The sequence below is a fragment of the Mustela erminea genome, chromosome 6 (genome assembly GCF_009829155.1).
Source record: "Mustela erminea isolate mMusErm1 chromosome 6, mMusErm1.Pri, whole genome shotgun sequence".
Classification (NCBI taxonomy): Eukaryota; Metazoa; Chordata; class Mammalia; order Carnivora; family Mustelidae; genus Mustela; species Mustela erminea.
The window spans coordinates 5,557,516-5,578,245 of NC_045619.1; the positions used below are offsets into that span (position 1 = coordinate 5,557,516).

A 20,730-nucleotide genomic window follows, 5' to 3' on the forward strand; every position below is an offset into this window, starting at 1 on the left:
ACAGAGCTATTAACCAATCCGCTCCAGGTTTCAAAGCTGAACCAGTACCCATGGAGGGGGATCATGGAGCAACAAAGAGCCCCAGATCACCCACACTGAGCCCCTGAGGACAGTGGTCTGACCGGCCAGGCCAGCTTCCCTATGGGGCACAGAGGATGAAGATGGCCAGGAGAAAGCGGGCAGCTGGATTCCCTCCCCAAGGCCCTGAGCCAGATAGGGAAGCTCCGAAGGCAGGGCGTCTGAGCCAAGCCGTGAGTCTGGGTCTGCCAAACACATGGGTGGGAAGGGCATTGGGAGAAGAGGGAAGGGAGCAGGCTGTGGCTCAGAGGTGTGAGGCAGCATGGGGTGGAGAGAAAGCAGGGACGTCTACCAGCAGAGGGTTGAGGAGGAACAGATCGACGGGGCCCCACCTCCCGGGTCTTGGCTGAACTCTGTCCTGTAGGCAGCAAGGAGTGGAGAGGTCAGGTTGGCCTTTGGAAAGCGGATTCCAGCGAGCCTGAAGCGATGAGTTTGAGCCTCTGTGGAGTCATTCCGGTGAGAGCTGGTGTTGTCTCAACAAAGCCAGGGGCTTCAGGGACAGAGAGGAGAGGTCATGAATACCGAGCTGACAGAACTTGACGTGGGTGGTGAGGAGAGAAGCATGAGGTGCCACTCCAGAGGCAGCGGGACCTGAGGGGACGTGACCTGGGACGTGACCCAGGCAGGGGTGCTTGAGGGAGTGGCAGATCTGTGAGGCTGGGCCTCAGTTTCCCCATCTGTAAAACGACGAGTGTGGCCTGGGCCACCTCTAGGATTCATTGACATGGGATGTGGGTGTGCAGGTGAGTCCTATGACCCATCGCTTTCCACTTCTACTCAAGCCCTTCCCAAAAGTGAGGTCCTGCTCTCCTACACAGGAAAAATTCTTTTGCTCCTGTTAGAAAGATGAGAGAGCTTAAAATTGGGTGGTACTTAAAATCAGCCCCATGAATTTGGGGCTGTTACAAGAAACCCAACTTGTGGGTCCCACGGCCATGGGAGCATTGCCAAGGAGATTCCCCTCAAAGCTCTAAAGAAGTGTGCGACATGGGGGCACCGGGCTGGTTCAGACGGTGAAGCTTTCGACTCTTGATTTCAGCTCATGATCTCAGGGTGGTAAGATGGAGCCCTGCATCAGGCTCCGTGCTGGGCATGGAGCCTGCTTAAGATTCTCTCTCTCCCTCTCCTGCTGTCCCTCCCCCCTTTCCCTTTATTAAAAAAAAAAAAAAAATGTATCCAATATGAAGGAGGATTATTATGCAACCCCATTTTTTAAAAAAGATTTTATTTATTTATTTGACAGAGATCACAAGTAGGCAGAGAAGCCGGTAGAGAGGGGGGGGAAGGGAAGCAGGCTCCCCGCTGAGCAGAGAGCCTGATGTGGGGCTCGATCCCAGGACCCTGGGATCATGACCTGAGCCGAAGGCAGAGGCTTAACCCACTGAGCCACCCAGGCGCCCCACAAAACCCCATTTTTAATAAGAAAAGGCAACAAAGCCTCTAACATCTCGGAATGACATTTTATGCTTGCAGAGAACATTATTTTCTTAAAGAGCTTTCACAACTGTTATTAATCAAGAGACTTGTTCTTGAGTAAATTTTCTTTTTAAAGTAAGGTATTCCTTCTGTGAGGACTGGGGTCAGCGGGAACACCCCAGGGGGCAGAGGCTGTGTGTGTGCTGGAAGGAAGCCTCCTGTGCCTTCTTTCTTCCTGGGACTTCTACGAGGTGTCACCAGGGGGAGCCAAAGGCTCCAGAGGACGGCGGTCGTGCAGGCTGCCCAGCTTCCCCACAGGGCAGAGAGGATGAGGATGGCAGGGAGGTCGTGGGCGGCTGGATTCACTCCCCAAACCCCATCACATAGCCAAAGAATCTTTAACCCCTCCCTGGAGCGATGCGAATCCTTGGTTAAGTGATGTCTGTCTTGTTTCTTTGTTCATTCGTTCAACAATCATTTCTTAGGCCCCGGGGGTGGGGGTGCGGGGCGTGGCGCTATGGCCCCAGATGCAGATGGGGTGTGAGCCCTGTTTTCAGAAACCCACAGTTTGGGAAGAGGCAGACGGGAAACCCAAGGTGAGTCTGACTCTGAGAGGGCAGCCCCCAGGTGTGTGGGAGCCCAGGGGAGCCCCTACACCTGGCGAGGGGACAGGATGAGGGCGTGTGCAGAGAAGGAGCGAGCTTTGTGGAGAAGAACATGAAGGGCTCCCGGCAGAGGCAAAGGTTCAGGGGTGCGAGAGCAGGGTGTTTGCATGAGATGGGACCACTGCCAGCGCCTTGTTAGCTGCACGGAGCATTGAGGGTTTGCTTGGAAGGTGATAGGGAGCTATGGAGTGTTCCCTCCCAAAGTGACTGTCAGGTTCATCCCTGGGTCTCTCTTCTCCTAGTTCAGTTTCCAGAGGCTCTGAGATGCCCCTAGCCGGAGTCCAGGCATACGTGTTCTCAGCCCACCAGCCAGGTGCACCTCACAGATGCTGCCATCTCTGTGGGCAGCTTTCCCCCATGTCACTACCACTCAGGCGCAGGGCTTTACAGTTGGCAAGGTACTTTGAGAACACTCACTTCTCGGTCCCCACCTTCTTCAGTGGACCTTGGCCCATTCTCTTGACCACCAGGAAAATCTTCTCATACTTTGTAGCCAACTCTGGGGTCTAGGAGGCCTCCCAAACCACCCCAGGAGTAGAAGTAAGCACCTGTCTCTCTATCGCTGTCTTTAGCGGGTTTGTGGGGACTTACACATGAATATCTTCTCCATCCCCGTCTCCACTCCCAGGCTCCTCTGCACAGACCACAGTCTCCTGGAAGGTACCACCTTTGTCCATCTTCTCACCTTGCAGGAGACAGGCTGGAGACAAGAACTTGGGATGGGTGAGAGCTGCCCTCAGATTGTGGGGGTCACAATCTGAAAAGATTGTGCATCCATTCCCTCCTTGATCTAGGGGGACAGAGCCTGCTGCTGTCAAGCTTGGAAGACACCTGGCCAAGGAACAGGCATTCAAAAGACATTGTTTATGGTCAGTTAAAGCTCCCAAAAAGGACCTACCTCGTCGTCAGACTCACATTGCTTGCCCTTGTCACTGATGCACAAGATACTGTGTGTTTCTAAGGGCATTGCAGAGGCCCCCCGCCCTGAATACTCAGAGCATTTCTCAGGCAAAACCCAAAACCACACAATTGGGAGGAGGACAAAATAAAGCCTATAAAGATAAGGGGGTCTTCCCAAATTAAACCACCAGTTAGGACTGACCATGCAGAGAGAAAGTCTTAGAGGAGGCAGAGAGAAGCACCTCCCTCCCATCCTGGACAGCCATACCTGGCCCTTTCCTCTCCCCCCATCTTGGGGACCCTTTGCCTCAGCCACCAGGCCAGTGCCATGAGCTATTTGTGATAGGAAGTCAGGTTGGGAGTAAGGGTGTCTGGATGCAGATTTAACTTTCCAGAACAGCAGTGACTGTCTACAGAAGGCCTTGTGAGAATGTGTTCATGCATGTGTGTGTGTGTGTGTGTGTGTGTGTGTGTGTGTGAGAGAGAGAGATAGAGAGAGAACATGTGTCTGTATGCCTGAAGATGTGTGTTGGGAGGGGTGTGTGTGTGTGTGTGTGTGTGTGTGTGTGCGCGCGCGCGCACTCGCATGTGTGTTGGGGGCAGGGAAGGGAGCCAGTACGGAAAGGAAAGCCAGGCGCAGACCCAGGCGGGCAGAGTGGACAAAAAGAGGAAAGTCTTGTCTTTGAGCTGGGCCTGGAGAGCAGGAGAAGAAAAAAGGAGCTCTTATTGGTGGTTGTCAAGGAGATGGGCCTTGGGGTTTGCTGAACTTTCTTCCCTTAAAGCGTCCTGCCTGGGGCTGAGAGGGGCCATTTATTTCCAGCTGTGCCTCCTGGGCGGGGGGTCTGGGTTCAGGCCCAAAGGCCGGCAAGTGTCAGGTGTAGATCCCAGAGCAGGCCAAAGCAGTGTTTGGGTGGAAGGACCGTGATGTTCCTCCAGCCCCCAACCCATCATCTGCCTGCCCAGGGCTGTCATTGCAGAGGCCCCCCTCCCTGAATACTCAGAGCATCCAACTTGGCGGGCTAGGGGGTCAGCCCGCAGATGGGGTGCACCGTGGGCCGGGACTGCCTGCAAAGTGACATTGTCCGCCGTCAGGGAACTTTCTGGACGCGGATTCTGCGGCTGTTCTATGACAAGCACACTTACGAGCCATTGTCCTTTGGGGAGTGGTAAAAAGTTTGTTTTGAAAGTCGATTTTTAATCGAACCTCAGGATTTCTTTCCCTTCTTTCCCTTCTGGCTCATTCTGGCTCATTCTGGCTGCAGGGCCCCCGCTGCGCACACAGTAGACTCTCAATAAACACCACCCCGCTGGGTGAGCGCACAATTCTGCTTTCAGCATTCCCATTTCTTCCACTACAAATGGATGTCTCCGGGCCTTTCTCGACCTCTGAGGGCCGCTGGGCAGGCCCCCTCCCCTCCCTAGAGTGTGCGTGCTGGGGAGGTGGGAGTGCTGCCCCCGGAGGGGTTGGTCACCCTCGACGACTTCGACACGGCGGGCTGGGGGTAGGGGCCGGGGAAGGGAGCAGCCTCCGAGCGAGCCCGAGCCCGGCGGAGACTATGCACCCCGCGGCCACCGGAGCGGGTCCCGGCCCCCAGCCCACAACCTGCCGCCAGCTCCGAGGGGAGGGGGCGCCCCCGACGCCCGCGCCCGCCCCACCCCCCGCGGCCCGGCGGCCGGCGCCCATTGGCCGGCCGCGCGCAGAGCCCCGCCCCCGGCAGGCGCGGGCCAATGAGCGCACGGCTGTCAGCTCGTCAGCCGCGCCGGCTCGGTGGCTGGGAGCCCGAGCGGTGGCCGAGGAGCCAGCAGCCAGGAGCGCTCGCCGAGCGGCCGGTCGCAGGGGTCCCCGCGCCCCTCACGCCCGCACGCCCGGCCGGCACGGCCAGGCTCGCAGCGAGCATGGGCGCCGCGGCCGTGCGCTGGCACTTGTGCGTGCTGCTCGCCCTGGGCGCGCGCGGGCGGCTGGCGGGGGGCAGCGGGCTCCCAGGTAAGCCCCGAGCGGCCGGGCGGCGGGCGCGGGGCGGCGGCGGGGTCCCGGGTGGGCCCCCGCCCCGCGCCGTCGAGGGGGCTGCAGCCCGCGCGGCCCCGCGCCCCGCCCCGCCTCTTCGCAAAGTAACTTCTGGGGCCGACGCCGGGCGCCCCCTCCCCGAAGCCCGGCGGCCCGGGGTTGGGGGGCCTCCGGGAACCCGGCGGGGCCGCAGCAGGGGCGGGACGGGCTGGGGCCCCCGGGAGAGGGAGTGCGAGGGCGGGAGGAAGAAAGAAAGCGCGACGACCGGCGGAGGGGAGCCCCGGCGCGGCGCTCGGAGCGCAGGCGAGAGGGAGTGGGGACCCCGGAGCCCGACGGGCGCTCCCCCAGGGAAGAGGGGCGTGCGGGCGGAAGGAGGCCCAGAGGGGAGACGGAGAGGAGGGGAGCCGGGGGAAAGGACTGACCTAGAGAGAAAGGGGATGGGGGGAGGCGGTGGATCGAGGGACGGACGAACGGAAAAAGAGGCACGGAGGGAACACACAAAAGGACGCAGAAAGAATCCCAGAGAAAGACAGACACGGAGAGTAGGGAGAACAGAAGACCGGAGGGGAAGGAGGAAACCCAAGGGAGAGAGACGGAGGCAAACGGGCAGCTGGAAGGAAAAACACAGATAAAGGGAGATGTGAGGCACGGACTAAGGGATGGGGAGAGAGAGAGATGAGCAGAGAAAGAGACGAGAAGACTGGGGGTGGGGGATAGGGAGGGAGCAAGACAGACGCATGGGAAAGACAGAAGGGGACGTGGCTGGAGAGGGACGGGCAGACAGACAGTCAGACAGGACTGGAGGGGCAGAGAGACTGACACAGAGCAAAGGAGATGGGTGGGAACCAGAGGGAGGGGAGCCGAAGCTTGGGACCGAGGGGAGGAGGCCCAGGAGAGGGAGGCAAGAGGCACTGAAGGAAGAAACGGATCATCCCTGATCCCAAGCATTTGGGGAATGGTTTGGGCAGGGCAGAAGAGGCTAGCAGCGCAGGGGAAAGGGGCAGGATTTCACAGGAGCTTCCCAGCACCCTCTCCCCCCCCCCCACTCTCCTGGTTGTCTGGCAGGGGTGCTCCCACAAAGCGGGAAGCAGTGTCTCCTCCCACAGCTTGCTCCGGAGGAGTTTCCTCCCTCTCTCCTGGAGGGGTGGGGTGGGGGGGTATCCTGCCTGCTTCTGCTGTCCTTGGCTTTCTCTGGACACCCCTCCCCCCAGCTACCATGTTGGGCTCCCCAAAGTCTGTGTTTGGTGGCATAGAAATCTATTCCTGGGAGTTGCTCCCTGAGGATGCCAGGCATTTAAACTCTTCCCGCAGCTGGAGCCCTTGGAGGCTGGGCCCTGCGGCCCTCAGCCCCCATCGTGGCTGTGGGTGTCTCTCTCAGACTTTAGGACCCTTTGCCCTTGTTTGGCTATTTGCACGTGTGCCTCTCTCTACCTCTCTGTCCCTCCTCAGTGTGTGTCCCACTCCCTGAAAGCCTTGTGCTGTGACACAAACCAGTCAAAGCAAGCAGCAGGAGGCCAAGGAAGGGCTGGGCTGCCCTCTGGAGGGAGTCCCCAGCCCTGGGCAGGGAGCAAGGTCAGACCAGGGGAACAAATGGCCTTGGCTCCTCTCCCTCTCCCCAGCCCCCACCTAAAGCCATGTTTAGAAGATGTGTGGGGAGGTGTTCTCCGCCCCCCCCCCCACCCCGCACCAGTCCCATGGCTAAGGTTCATCCCTTTTCCTTCCCACGAGGTTACCTGCCTGGGTCAAAGATTAGGGATACGGGGCAAAAGGGGCTCCAGAACTCCAGGCAGTTTCCCTTCCCTCATTTCTGTGCACTGACCCTTGGGATGTGCATCTGTGGCCCGTTTTCCCTGCTGGTCCTATCTTAGAAGTGGCCCTAGGCCTCCCCAGTGGAAGGATGCAGACTGGCCCTCCCTGGCCTTTGGCTTCCTGCTCTGGAGGCCAGGCTCAGCCTGCGTGAGGGTGGCCTGTGTTGGCACTTCCCCAGAAGGGGATGCTCTGCTGGTCTGACATTCCCACTGGTCCCTGACCATTTGGTGGCTGGCTCTGGCCCGTTCCTGGCTCCTGTTCCATCTTCCTTGGGGCAGCTGTAGAGGACGGGCTGCTGACCTGATCAGATACGACCACCCTGAAAAGTGGCACCACCTGCTGTGTGTGCGTGTGTGCGTGTGTTTGTGTGTGTGCGTGCATGTGTATGTGCGTGTGTGTGCGTGCGTGTGCGTGCCTGTGTCGGGAACTTTTGCTCTTAGGCTCCTTGTTGATGCCTCTCTTCCTTTGCGGGAGGCTGCAGCCCTTAGACACTTAGAGAGGAGCTTTGTTCTTTTAGAGAGACCCCCCACACACACAGATTTAGAACCCCGATGCCAGCCAGAGGAGTAATTCAGATCGGACAGTCTTGAGAACCAGACAGTTTAGGGGAAGGCTGGGGTCAGGAAGAGAGGAGGTCTCTCCAGCACTTCCCCAGCCTTGCCCTTGGGTGACTGCCTTTGGAGTAGCTGCTGAGGTTTCCCTGTGCTGCCCGTCTGGGCCTTCTCTCTGTCATCCCTCTGTATTTTATTCGTGGCTAGCTGGAAGTAACACGGCCCATAGAAAGCTCTGGATCTGAGCTCTAGTCTCTGCCCCTCATGAGCTACTGACCTACAACAGACCTCTCTGGGCCTCAGTTTTCTCATCTGTAACCCAGATTATAACGAAAGTTCTTCTGGCTGTGCTATCCCGTGTCCCGAGGGTCCTTTTCCCTGTTTGAGCTCTGTGCTATGTGTGTGTATGTGGAAGAGAGTGAGAGAGAGAGACAGAAACTCAAGATCTATCTTGCTCTACTTCGGCCAACAGCTATTCCAGACCGAAGGTGTGAGTGTGTGAGTTAGGATGGGAGGTGGGGAGTGCCAGGAGCCCTCAAAACCTAGACTGAACTTGAGTTTGGAGTTTGGGATCCGAGAGCCAGGTCGTAGGTGTCTAATGTGGAGAGGAGAGAGGATGGGGAGGTCAGAACCCTCAGAACCCGGGGTGAGCTGGGTCAGCCCTGCTGAGGGTGTGGCTCTGTGGTTGGCCGCTGCAGTCTGAGGCCTGGAAACTGGGTGAAGAATCCTCGATTTCCACAGCCTTGGGGCTGAGCGGGGTGAGATCACCCACCCTGGGCCTCCTGGCTTGGCCGCTGCTCTGGGCTCCATTCGAGCCTTGGTTTCCCACCCCCGCCCCGCCCCCACTGTAACCCAAAGGGGATAGATTTAAATTCCTCCAAGGCCCCTCTGGCTCTGAATTCTAGAATAAGGAGAGTGGAGGAGGAATGGTGCTTGTCGGGAGAGCGAGACACACAGAGAGGCTTTCCTGGCGGTGCTCCTAAGCCTCGGTTTTGTCATCTCTTCCGCGGGAGTAATGGATCGACTTGATAGGACCGTCGTGAAAATTAAATGGGAGGCCACGTTCAGGGGGCATTGGGTCTGCCACAGAGTAGCTGCCCCCAAAATGCTACCAGTCACCACTTGTCACGCCGGGTTGTCGTGTGATGGCTCTTACTGTTAATTACCCCAGCGATCAATGGAAGGTAGAGGGCAGAAGGAGCCCCCTGCCCCCCAGCCACCGCGGTCCGCCCCTCCGACCCCCTCCGACCGGACCACATCTCACCAGTTGTTTCCCCCACCCACCCCAGGGCCAGCCGACGTGGACGAGTGCTCGGAGGGCACAGATGACTGCCACATCGATGCCATCTGCCAGAACACACCCAAGTCCTACAAATGTCTCTGCAAGCCGGGCTACAAAGGGGAAGGCAGGCAGTGCGAAGGTGAGCCCAGCCTGGCCCTCCTGGCCGGACCCCGGGGCCGATGCCCACCCCGTGGCGTGCCAGCAGCACAGGCCTCCCTCGGCCGTGGGAGGGAGCCGGGGGCTTCTTGGGAAGCTAAGCTGCTTCCCTGGAGGGAGGAATCTGGAGTCACAGGGTACTTGACTCACCTGGGAATTGAAACTTTTGTTTTATTTTAAATGAGATGAAGTGTTGACTGGCACGTTCATCTGTCTTGTCTCTGGCTACATGTGGGGTAAAGGCCTGGGGTAACCCTCCCCAGGTCCCTAACTTCGAAACCACCCACCCCACCCCATGTGGCTGTAGCTTCCCCAAAGGACCTGCTTAGTAGCCAGCCACAGCTTTCGTGGGCTGGCTCAGGTACGAGAGCTTCGGCGAAGACGTACATCTGTGCCATGTCTGTCTGTCTGTCTGTCTGCCAGCCTTTCTTCCCTGCACCTGGGATTTGGGTTTGACTATCTGGTGCTGGAAACTCCCTCCCTGGCAAGCTGAAAGTCAGAGAGAGAGGAGCAGCCTTGGCTGTCCTTGAAAGCAGGACTCCCCAGGCGGGATGGAACTCACGGGAGCATGTGTCAGGGAGGGGCTGTGTGGCCATTCTGTGTTGTTCTGGAGAACCCCATCATCAGGGAGCTGGAAGCCGCATGCATACCTGGCTGAGAATCGTTGCTCCGAATCTTCCCTGTCTGTCCCCACTTTGCAGATGAGGAAAGCTGAGGCTCCAAGAGAAACAAGCCCCCAGGTCCCACAGGGCATGGCGAGTACTGAACCCCAGGACCCTGGAGTCCCTCTCCATGGCTCCCTAGCTTCTTGTTTGCTTCTCCCCATGCCCTGCCAGCTTACTTTCGCAAAGCACGAAATTCTATTAAGAAAACGACCCATGAGAGTGTGATGGGGGCCCGTTCCTTCTCTTTAAAGCTTTGCAGGCGCTGGAGCTTGTGGGAGATGCAGATATGCCTTCTTGGAACGCTGACATGATTCATCCATCTCACTTGCTGGTGTCTCTTAGGTCTGAGCGCTGGGCAGTTGGCAATGGTCTGGATCGTGCCTGGTTTGGCCACATCTCTGGCCTTGATTGGGGCCCAGAAGCCTGAGTGGGGAGCTGGCGCATACCCACAGACCTCTGGAAGAAGGCCCAGCTGGAGTCAGGTAGACCAGGTCATGAGCAAAGAGCCTGGTGGCACGGGCTGGCCCCCCTGCTGGCAGGGCCTGGAGGTTCCAAGTGGCACATGTGAGGCTCTAACGTGGCCGTTTTCTGACTCTCTGCTCCCTGATCCAGGCCCAGTGCTCTGGCAAGGGAGGGCCAAGGGCAGCCCTCTATCTCTGCTTGTTTAAGCCACTGACCCAGCCTGTTCCTACTCCAGCCCAGCTCCTTAGGGTCCCTTCTGCGGTCCCCAGGCCTGGAGGCCCACACTTCCTCTTCTGCCTGTTTCCCTGACGTCCTCCGGAGTCCAGCTTTAGCTCTCCACTCTGCCTGAGCCCAGGCTGGGGGTTAGACTCGCTGGCTCAGGGTAAGAATGAGGAAGGAGGAGGCTTGTGAAAGTGCCTCTGGAAATGCCAGGGGCCTCCATGTCTCGCTAGTCTGGCTCTGGCTTCTGCCCCTCACTTCCTGAAACCCCAAATGGCCCTCGTGTCCTGGCCGCACACCTACACACCAGGCCGCTCCATGTTTCTGAGCCTCAGCACAGGTCTTCCCCTTACCAGGAGCTCCTTTTCTACCTTTTGTGTCCTGGCCAATTCCTAATCAGGCTTTAGATTTGCCTCTTCTGGGAAGCCTTCCTTGATACCTCTGCTTCTACACAGTTACACACACACACACACACAAACACACACACACAGCCACCTTGAGTGCTTTTCTCCATCATAGCACTTCTTTTTTTTTTTTTTAAGATTTATTTCTTTTGGGGGGAAGTAGAGGGAGTGAGAATGTCAAGCAGACTCCATCCTGAGCACAGAGCCAGATGGGGGTGGGGGGGAAGTGATCTCATGACCCCAAGATTATGACCTGAGCTGAAACCAAGAGTCAGACCCTTAACTGATTGCGCCACCCCGTGCCTCCCCTCAGAGCACTTCCACCTTTGGATATAATTATGTGTCTTGTTCTCCCGCTGAACGGTGAGCCCACTTGAGGGCTGGCGATGGGCTCAGCGTTGAGGCCCACCACACAGCAGCTGTCCAACTTGGGTTCACAGTGAGCGCCCAAACTGCCTTTCAGGCTTGTCCCCATCTTCCCTGCTCTGGGGGGCAGAGCCTGGCGTAGCATGGGTGTGCAGAAAATGTTTAGTCTGAGTTGGCTCTCTTTTGCCCAGACTGGAGTTCCCTGGAGGTGAGGAGCCACATAGATAGAAACTGCCCACAGAGGGGCTGTGCGGGCAGCAGGGAAGGGGGTGTGCTGGGGCCGTGGGAGGACCTGCTCTGGTCACAATGTCCTCTCCACCCTGTCTAATGGCAGAGGAAAGCAAGAACGGGCCCAGCCTCTGGGCGGGAATCTGGGTTGCAGCCCACCTTCGACGTGAAAGTCTAGGTGATCGTTTGCCCTCCCAAGCCTCGGTTTCTCCTTTGGTTGTATGGCCCCAAAATACCCCTCACCGTAAGCCTTCCTGAAGATGGAATGAAATGCCAGGTGGTGAACCCCAAGGCTGCCCGTCACGGTGCCCGGCTCGTGATAGGCACTCAGGGTAGAGTATGCGCTCAGTACACAGTTGACAGTGCCATTGTTGTCACTGTCACCCTCTCTGTCTTATGTTCTCACCACCTCTCACTGTGGCTGCTGGCTGGCAGAGGTGGTGTGAACAGACTCATTTAATGATGACTTCAATGGTGAAGACCTTTGAAAATGGTTCCGTGCAGCCCACCTTGGGCGATAATGACAGTGCAACCCAGCCCTTCTCCTTGAGGAGCTCTGAATCTGGGTCAGGCCGCATGAGCTGAAATTACACATCCATAGAAATTCTTAATCAACAGGGTCCTATGGGTGGTTAAGTCATTACCTGTGGAGTCGCCCTGTTAACAGTATGGAGACTGGGGTGCCCAGGGGTGGGGGGTGCCTCAGTCATTAAGCATCTGCCTACAGGTCAGGTCATGACCCCAGAGTCCTGGGATCGAGCCCCACATTGGGCTCCCTGCTGAGCAGGGAGCCTGCTTCTCCCTCTGCCCCACTCACTACTCGTGTTCTCTCTCTTTTTCTCTCTCTCTCTGAAATACAGTATAAAATAAAATCTTTTAAAAAAGAAAAGTATGGAGACTAGTGGTCAAGAACTAAGAGGACACCATTTGGCCACTCACTCCCTATACCTTCTGTAAGGGTTTCTGGGGACCTGAGTGGACACTGTTCCACTGGCACTGAGGTTTTTCTCACCCCTAAGGACAGGCATCAGTCAGAATTAATGGAGCCCACTGGAGTGTTCCCTCATGGGCCATAATATCCCCTACCAGCTCCCCCAGGAGGACCACACAGAGATTTCTGGAGGCTTTGAAGTCTGGAGGGGCTGGCAGATCACGTGCAGTGGTAGCCTGAAGGAGCTTGGAGGTCATCCAGATGTTCATTCACCTCCTTGGTTTACAGATGGGAAAATGGAGGCCTGAGGAGGCAGGGATCTTGTTGGGGTTGGGACCAAAGCCCAGGTCTGGTAGGCCCAGTTCTCATACTGCTGTCTGTGGCTCTCTGCTCGGTCAGTAGGCCATTGGGCACAGTGATCGAAGCATGGACTCTGGACCCAGATGTCTTGGGTTCACATCCTGCCCATGTAGACCGCACAGGTTACTCGACTTCATTTGTCTATATAGTAGAGGTAACAATAATATCTACTTCACAGAGATAGTGTGAGAATTAGGTGGGGTAACTTGCATAAAACATTTGAACATAGCCTGGTACTTAGGACACATTGTGTGAGCTTTACCTGCTGTTCCTGTGATGATGGTGGTCATGGTGGTGGTGACAGTGGTGATGGTGATGATGGTGATGGTGGTGGTGATGATGGTGGTGATGATGGTGTTGGTTGTGATGATAGTGATGATGTTGATGGTGATGGTGATGATGTGATGGCAATGATGATGGTGATGGTGGTGATGATGGTGGTGATGGTGATGACGTGATGGTGGTAATGATGATGATGGTGATGGTGATGATAATGGTGGTGATGATGATGATGTGATGGTGGTGATGATCATGGTGGTGGTGGTGATGATGGTGTTGGTTGTGATGATAGTGATGATGTTGTTGGTGATGGTGGTGATGATGGTGGTGATGGTGATGACGTGATGGTGGTAATGATGATGATGGTGATGGTGGTGATAATGGTGGTGATGATGATGATGTGATGGTGGTGATGATGATGGTGGTGGTGGTGATGATGGTGTTGGTTGTGATGATAGTGATGATGTTGATGGTGATGGTGGGAAGATGTGATGATGGTGGTGATGGTGATGTTGGTGGTGATGATGTGATGGTGATGATGATGGTGATGGTAGTGATGGTGATGATGGTGTTGATGATGATGATGGTGTTGGTGGTAATGATGTTGACGGTGATGGTGGTGATAATGGTGGTGATGGTGGTGATGATGATGATGGTGGTGATGATGATGGTGATGGTGGTGATGATGGCAATGATGGTGATATTGATCGTTGCCATCATGCTGATGTTGATGCCTCATGATAATGTTGGTCATAATGTTGTTCAACATATGAAAAGGGGTAAAACTTTGTCTTTTTCCAACAATTGCTGGGATCTAAAATGGCTGGGAAATGGGAATGGGGTGTTCTGGCTCATGGACTATTCAGATAAACCGTACGTGTATGTCTATATCCCCATAGAGATGTACAGACACGTTGGCCATTCACAAATGACCATTCACAAAAAAGGCATGATAAAAATTCCAAGGGACAGAAGGCCTTCCTTTGCTCCATGAAACCTACTGCTGGGCTGGCAAACAGCCTGCCCCATTCTGCCAGAGCAGACACCAGTAATCGATCACAGCCCCCTCCAGGCAGCAATTTCCACCTTAGAGGAAACCCATTTCCTTCCCCAGGCCCTTTCATCCCAGGTGCTGAGCCGGTGTGGGGCTGTGCGGAGGCTGGGGTTGGAGTCTTGGGGGAGTGAGCATCCCATTCCGCAAATCGGACAGACTTTGCCACTCACTGTGATAAGCACAGAGGACAGATTCTCCACAAAGTGTGCTCAGAGAACATGGCTTCCACAAGCTCACTAGTTCTTCACAGGAAATGGACCCAGGTTATGGGAACCCCTGCGAGGGGCCAACTGAGCCTCTCATACCCTTAACTGCTTCACCCCTAAGCTGCTGCTGGTTCTGAAACCCCTTTAGCAAAGCCAGCAGCTTAGGCAGCCTGTCCCCCTCCCCAAGTCCAAGGACAGTTTCTCATCACTGTTTCAAGGCCATCTTGTCACGTGGCCAGTGCACGTGTGACGATGACCAGGCTTCCACACAGGGGGGCTTGCTGTCACCAGGCTGAGGTGCCTCAGAGGATTCCGAAAGGCTCCAGGCAAGGCTTGGGAAAAATCCGTGTTTTCTTGATGATATGTGTCTTGAAAGATCCTGAAGTGACTCCAGGTACGCTCATGGACGTGCGTAGTTAGAAGGGACTGGAAGGGGCGTCCAGGGGAGCCCCCACGCTCTACAGATGACCAGCACTCTCTGTCGCCCTCCCCGTCCCACACACCCCTAGCTTGTGTCCATGCGTCTCTGCATTTATGTTTCCCTGTGTCTCCTCCCGCAATGTGGGCTCGTCAGGGACAGTGTTTGTGACATGTTCTGCTCCATCCCCTGGAAGCCAGTGCTGGGCCTGGCCCAGAATTTGGGAAGCATCTGTTGAGTGAAAGGGTGGAGGGTGAGTTTCAGCAGTTACTTCTTAAAGGAAGCCTTCCATGTTGCCCATGTTAGCTGTGAGCATCGCTCCTTCAGAGCGCCTGTGACACTGGGTTGCAATGACCCACATGACTTCATTTAGGGCTGGGTCCAGAGCAAGCGTCAGTGGGTAGTGAGTGAGCATTATAAATCCCAGGGACACCAGGAACAGTCTCGCAGAGCCTCCAACTTCTGGGGGGTTTTATAGGTGAGAAAGCTGAGGCCTGACAAGGGAAGGGGTTAGTGTGAGAACATCTGGTGTAGGCCAGTGGCAGAGTGAGGTTGGGGTACTTGGACCGAGGGAGGTCAGTCTCTGGCCAGGTCACTCCGCTGAGAAGCTGCAGGGCCTAGACCCAACCCTAGGCACCCATGGGGTCCTGGCCATGGCACAGGCCCCCAGCAGCCTGTCTGAACAAAGTGGGAAGAGTTCCTTAGCTCTGGAGTCAGAAGAGACTGCAGAGACCATTTCCCTTATTCATATCGCCCCTTGCTGCCGCCAGCTCATCTGAGGCAGGTTCTGTGAATGCGAGTTGCAGGAAGTACACCGCCCATCCATGTAGCTGAGAGAGGACATCCCTCAGGCTGAGCCCGGCACTCAGCTAATGCCTTTGAGCTGCTGTCATTCTCAGCCTTTCCCTCCCTGACCATACCATAGCATCACTCATTTTTTGATTCCTCAAACTTGCCAGCTCCTTCCTACCACAGGACCTTTGCACATTCTGTTTCCCTGCCTCTTTTCAATAAGCTAAGCCTATGCTTCCCCCAGCTCTCCATACCCTTATGCTGGCCTCCTGGTCCGAATTAGTCAGGCCTGTTTTTGCTCCTTTGGCTGAGGGGGCAGGCCAGGGGCGAGGAGGGGGCATTTCATCCCTTTTAAATGCTTCAACTCATTTAACCTTAATTGCTTTGTTTTCATAGACATTTGCTAAGGAAAAGGACCAAATTATAGCTTGAATTGAGTCTTACTAATCTTAATTAAAAGCTCTCGTTTATAATCAGGACCAGGCCCCAAACGAGGAGCAAACCGCCCTCAAATGGCTTGTTTAAATAACTAAGACCCTCTTGATAATCACTGTTTAGTCTGAACCAGCAGTGTACATCACCCCTTCTATGTGTACTTAATTTTTTAGACTTATTTATTCAAGTCGTTTATTCCACTTGCAAGTTCCAACTCGGGCCTTTTCCAGAATGCTATAATTAAAACTCTTGGGGGAAATAACCTTTTGTTTTGGCCACAGAATATCAAATGTATTATTATTTTCCCCTTTTTTTATGCAAAGTGGAAAAAATGACAACCTGTGGGCATCAGAGATCACAAATTAGTGTGTATGTAATGAAAGTAAATAGCCACTTCCTGAATTTTATATCCCCACCGCCTCCCTGTCAGTCACTGAAGTCAGGTAGATTACAGGGCATGGTATTAGGCATTTTAACAAAACTCCTAATAACAAACCCGGTGATCTGTTTAGTTTAAGATCAGAAACTTAAAAAAAAAAAAAAAAACCCACAGAAAACTTGAAACCAATTGGCCTTTTTAGGGAATAACCTCTACGACCTTATTAAGTCACTTTCCTCATTATTATTGCACACTTTATTGAAACTCCAGATAAAAATCTGCTTTTTGGGAGGCCAGGAAAGGCAGTAGGAGGTGGGCTGCAGGAGTGGGGGAGAGGAGGGGAAATTCTTCTTCAAGTCTTAAAACGTGCAATTATACATGCTAACGTGTGAGCCCCACTGAAGATGAAAGCCCTCTAGTCCAGCAGACCAGCAGGCAGGAAGAAGTCAAATGTGACTTAAAATTCCAAGTTGCTGTCAGCTAGCAATTAGATGGCGTTGCTTCCAAGGGGGCCCGGTTCTGCTGCAGAGATTGGGCTTGGAATTTTCCTTTTCAGAAGGAAAAATGAAAATGTCATGCCACTGGTGTTTAAGCAGTAGAGGCAGGTTCACCTCACGAGCCTCAGTGTACCCATCTGTAAAATGCATCCGCTGGGCTAGATTCAGCTTAGCATTGAGAATGTTCACTGAGCACCTACTCTGTGCCAGACTCGGTGCCGAGGCCAAGACGTGTTTTCGTGACCTCACTGGTCCGTGGGAGAGTTGGGACTAGGAAAGACGGAACATAAGCCAGTGTGGGAAGCGCAGCAGCCGTGAGAACGTAGACCAGACCCGGGGGCAAAGAAGAGAGAGCACAGATCTCTGCCTCGGGAGGGAAGAAACTGGAGAGGCTCCCTGGAGAGGCGTTGGTCAGGAAAGCAGACGTTGCTTCCAGCTCTGATGTTCCGGGAAGCCATCTGCAGGTGAATGCAGAGGGCTTTTTTGGGCTCGGCTGACTCAGTAAGTCCAGTAAGTGACTGAACCTTCCAGAGGCCTGGTTCCTGATCCAGCTGGTCAGAACAATGGCACCTGCCTGGTAGGGGTGCATTTGAGCAGAGGTGGGAGGAGGAGCGAGCGTGTGTGGAAGGCAGAGGAGGGCCTGCGTGCAGTGTTTTCCTTTTCCTCTAAATCCCCATTTCTCCTAGGGTTAGAGGGTCTCTCCCCTGCCCCCACCCCTGCAGGCCCAGCCTCTGCCCCAGGCGGCAGGCCCCTCTCTGCCCCTTCCTCTGGGCTCTCTCTCCTCCTCTTGGCCGCTTCTTATTACAGTGGCTGTATTTGTTTTTCCATCTGAGGAATGCTAACCAGAAAAAACCATTATTTCTAAGAAAATAAACTACGGGCCTGTTGGCCTTTGGGATGCTACTGAAAGGGATGGCAGCCTTCCCCCAAGGCCTTGAGACAAAGAGGGCCAGAGGGCTTGTGTGTGCGGGCAAGGTCACGGGGCCTCGGAGGGGCTCCGAGGGGGTCCTCCAGATGGGCCAGGGCTGCAGTCCTGGGAGGAGAGAGTTTAAGAGCGCAGCCAGCCAGCCAGCTTGGACTCTGGCCTGGCTAATAACAGCTCTGGTATCGATCACTCCCCACTCCCTTCCAGCGCTCCGGGATGTACTCCTTTCTCCGGGAACCACCCTCCTCCTGTCTGGACCTCCTGCCCCTTGTGCCAGGGGGAGTAGAGCTAGGCATAGGTATATGGAGAATTGGGTGCAAGCTTGGTGTGACCTGGCGGGGGGGTGGGGTGTCTGTGGGCCTCTTGGGCTCTAGCAGTCTGACTGCAGAGTTCAGGGCCAGAGCTAGATCTCAGGTCCCTTTAGCTCCCCACACCCCCACCCCCTGGTGGGCACCTCCTTCTTAAGCAACCTCCTTGCCCTGATGGTGCTTAATGCTGGCTTAGTCTCTGGGGGTGGCAGATGGACTCAGGCTGGACTGTTAGTCTCCGGTCCCTTCCCACTGGCAGCCCCATAGGCAGGCCCTGGGCCTGGCTGGTGTGTTGGCAGAGGAAGCTCTCCTCAGATGAACTTGTCTGCATACGGGTCATGGTCCCCCAACAGGCTGGCAGCTCCTTGGGGCCAGGGTCTGACCTGGGGTTGGGGGGCCAGCCTGGAGAAGGTGTTGGTACAGGAGGGAAGAAGGCAGGGAGGCGGCTTGATCCTTAGCAAGGACTAAGGGCCCTGACTTCCTGGGTTGTGGAGACGGCCCTGACTTCCTGGGTTGTGGAGACGGGGAAATTCTCCAGAGGACTGTGTCAAGGCTAGGAGGGCAGAGTCTGGAACCAGCCTGCCTGAGCTCCCGTATTGGCTTCGCCTCTTACTAGCTGGGTGATCGCTGAGCTCTCTGAGGGTCAGTTTCTTTTTCTGTGATAAGGGAACTTCAGCCTTCTTGCTTGGGCTATGGTGAGGGGTAAGGCACTTGCAACGGAGTAAGACTCTTGCAACAGAGTCTGGCGGGGAGTTGCCACTGCTTTGCTGTGTGTTGGAGAGAAACTGCACGGGGCATTTGGAGAGAGAAAGAAGGAAAGACGACTGCGCCGGGCCAGCTCAGGTTGGCCTGAGGCCTGAGCCCACAGGGCGGCCCCGGAGAGTCGAGCCTTGGGTTCAAGTTGCTGTCTGCCCCTGACTTGCTGATAAGCTTAGAGCCTCAGTGCCCCTCTCTGGGCTCGGTTTCCCCTTATAAAATCTGATGGGGGGGCGCCTGGGTGGCTCAGTGAGTTAAAGCCTGTCCTTCGGCTCAGGTCATGATCCCAGAGTCCTGGGATCGAGCCCCACGTCAGGCTCTCTGCCTGGTGGGGAGCCTGCTTCTTCCTCTCTCTCTGCCTGCCTCCCTGCCTACTTGTGATCTGTCAATTAAATAAATCTTTTTTAAAAATAAAATAAAATAAATTCTGGTGGGGGCATCGGAGAAGCTCTTGGGGGGTACCTGCTTACCCATTCTGAGTGGCAGCTCAGGCTTTCCAGCAGCTACGTTTGTCTGAGTGTCTTCCTGTTGTGTTCACAGGTGATTGGGCCTGGGCAGCAGCCCCTTGGAGCTTGCAGTTTGGGGGGCTCAGGGAGCTTCGTGGTTTGGGCTTCTCCCCTGCCTTTTGCTAAGGGGACAGGAGAACGGCCATACCTATAATTTGCAGAGGAGAGGAGTGGGGGCCTCAACTCTGAGTCGGCAGCCTGGGACAACTTCTCACTTCCATCTAGAACATTCTGACAGATCAGCTTTCCTTTGACCAGATTGCTTTGAGGTCCTTGAGGCTTGATGTCAGAGTCTGGGAACAGCCCCCCCAGTGAAAGGTTCCGGGCCTTTTTGAGGGAGAAAGGGAATAATCAACTGGTTGGTTTCGTGGGAAAATTCCACCTGAGGCTTGAGAGCTGCACACCCACCATGAGACCACACCAGGCAGGTGCATTTGAGGTCAATTCAGAATAAGCATCCTGTGTTGTCCCTGCAGCCAGGCACAGTGCCAGGGACCCAGCCAGTGCAACAGATAGCATTGATGACATTAAGTTTTTAAAATTGTAAACATCTGGGGCGCCTGGGTAGCTCCATCGGTGAAGCAGCCAACTCTTGATTTTTGGCTCAGTTCATGATCTCGGGGTCATGAGATTGAGCCCCATGTCAGGCTCCACGCTGGGTGTGGAGCCTAAGATTCTTTCTCTCTCCCTCTCCCACCCCCTGCTTGTGCACACTCACGCTCTTTCTTTTTCTCTAAAAAAAAAAAAAAAATATATATATATATATATATATGGACATATATGGACATATATGGACATATATAGTAACAACCTTATTGAGATATAATTCACATACCATGCAGTTCACTCATTGAAAGTGTACAGTTTAGTGACTTCTAGTACATTTACAGAGCTGTGTCCCCATCACTACAGTCAATTTTAGAAACTTTTTATTAACCAAAAAGAAACCTGCACCCCTCCGCCATCGCTCCCCAGCTCCCCAGCCCAAGAAAACCACTCATCTATTTTCTGTCTCGACAGATTTGCTTTTTCTGGAGACTTCGTATAAATGGAATCTTACAATATGTGGTCCTTTGTGACTAAGACAGCATTAACTTGGAAGTCGGGTGTCCTGACCCCCTTTCTGGTTCCACCTGTCTTAGCTGTGTGATCTCGGGCAGGGGAGGTAACCTGTCTGGGTCTTGGTCTCGCCTGCCATGAAATAAAGATTCTGGTATGCACTTCTCAGGGTGGTCATGGGCGAGAGGCCAGCATACCGTCTACATGCGGGGAGAGGGGGGTCGGTCGACGGAGGCTCATTCATTTGTCCAGTGCGGTGTACGCTCTGGTTGAACACATTCTGTCCTTCTAAAGCTCACACTGAACAGAACACAGTTCTTGCCCCCGTGGAACTCACAGCCCCAAAAGACAGGTACACGGCAAGCAAGAGTAATGGTGGGGTCCATTTATGGGGTTCTGGGGTCCGGAGGACGAGGAGGAGTCACATTTGCCGGGGAATCGGCACAGGTAGCAGATAGGAGACGATGCTGGAGCTCAGCCTGCAGATGGTCAGAGGTGTCTGTGAAGAGGAAGGAGCCCTAGGCGAGGGCACGGTATGAGAAGAAGTGTGGTGGCCCCTGGGGGAGGTTGGCAAGCCGCTCGGACCCCATGGTCGTTGGGGATCACGAGGTAGGCAGTG

At 55.1% G+C, this 20,730-nt stretch overlaps 1 protein-coding gene across 2 annotated transcripts in view; it reads left to right on the forward strand.

The window, feature by feature from the left end:
• Positions 1-4,827: 4,827 nt before the first annotated feature.
• The window catches only part of SCUBE1 (signal peptide, CUB domain and EGF like domain containing 1), a 138,209-nt gene continuing 122,306 nt past the window's right edge, over positions 4,828-20,730 (forward strand). For both annotated transcript variants that reach the window (XM_032346018.1, XM_032346019.1), the window contains exons 1-2: positions 4,828-5,043; positions 8,714-8,845. In XM_032346018.1, coding sequence (XP_032201909.1) covers positions 4,956-5,043; positions 8,714-8,845 — 220 coding nt within the window. In that variant the 5' untranslated portion in view covers positions 4,828-4,955. The remainder of the gene's footprint in view (positions 5,044-8,713; positions 8,846-20,730) is intronic.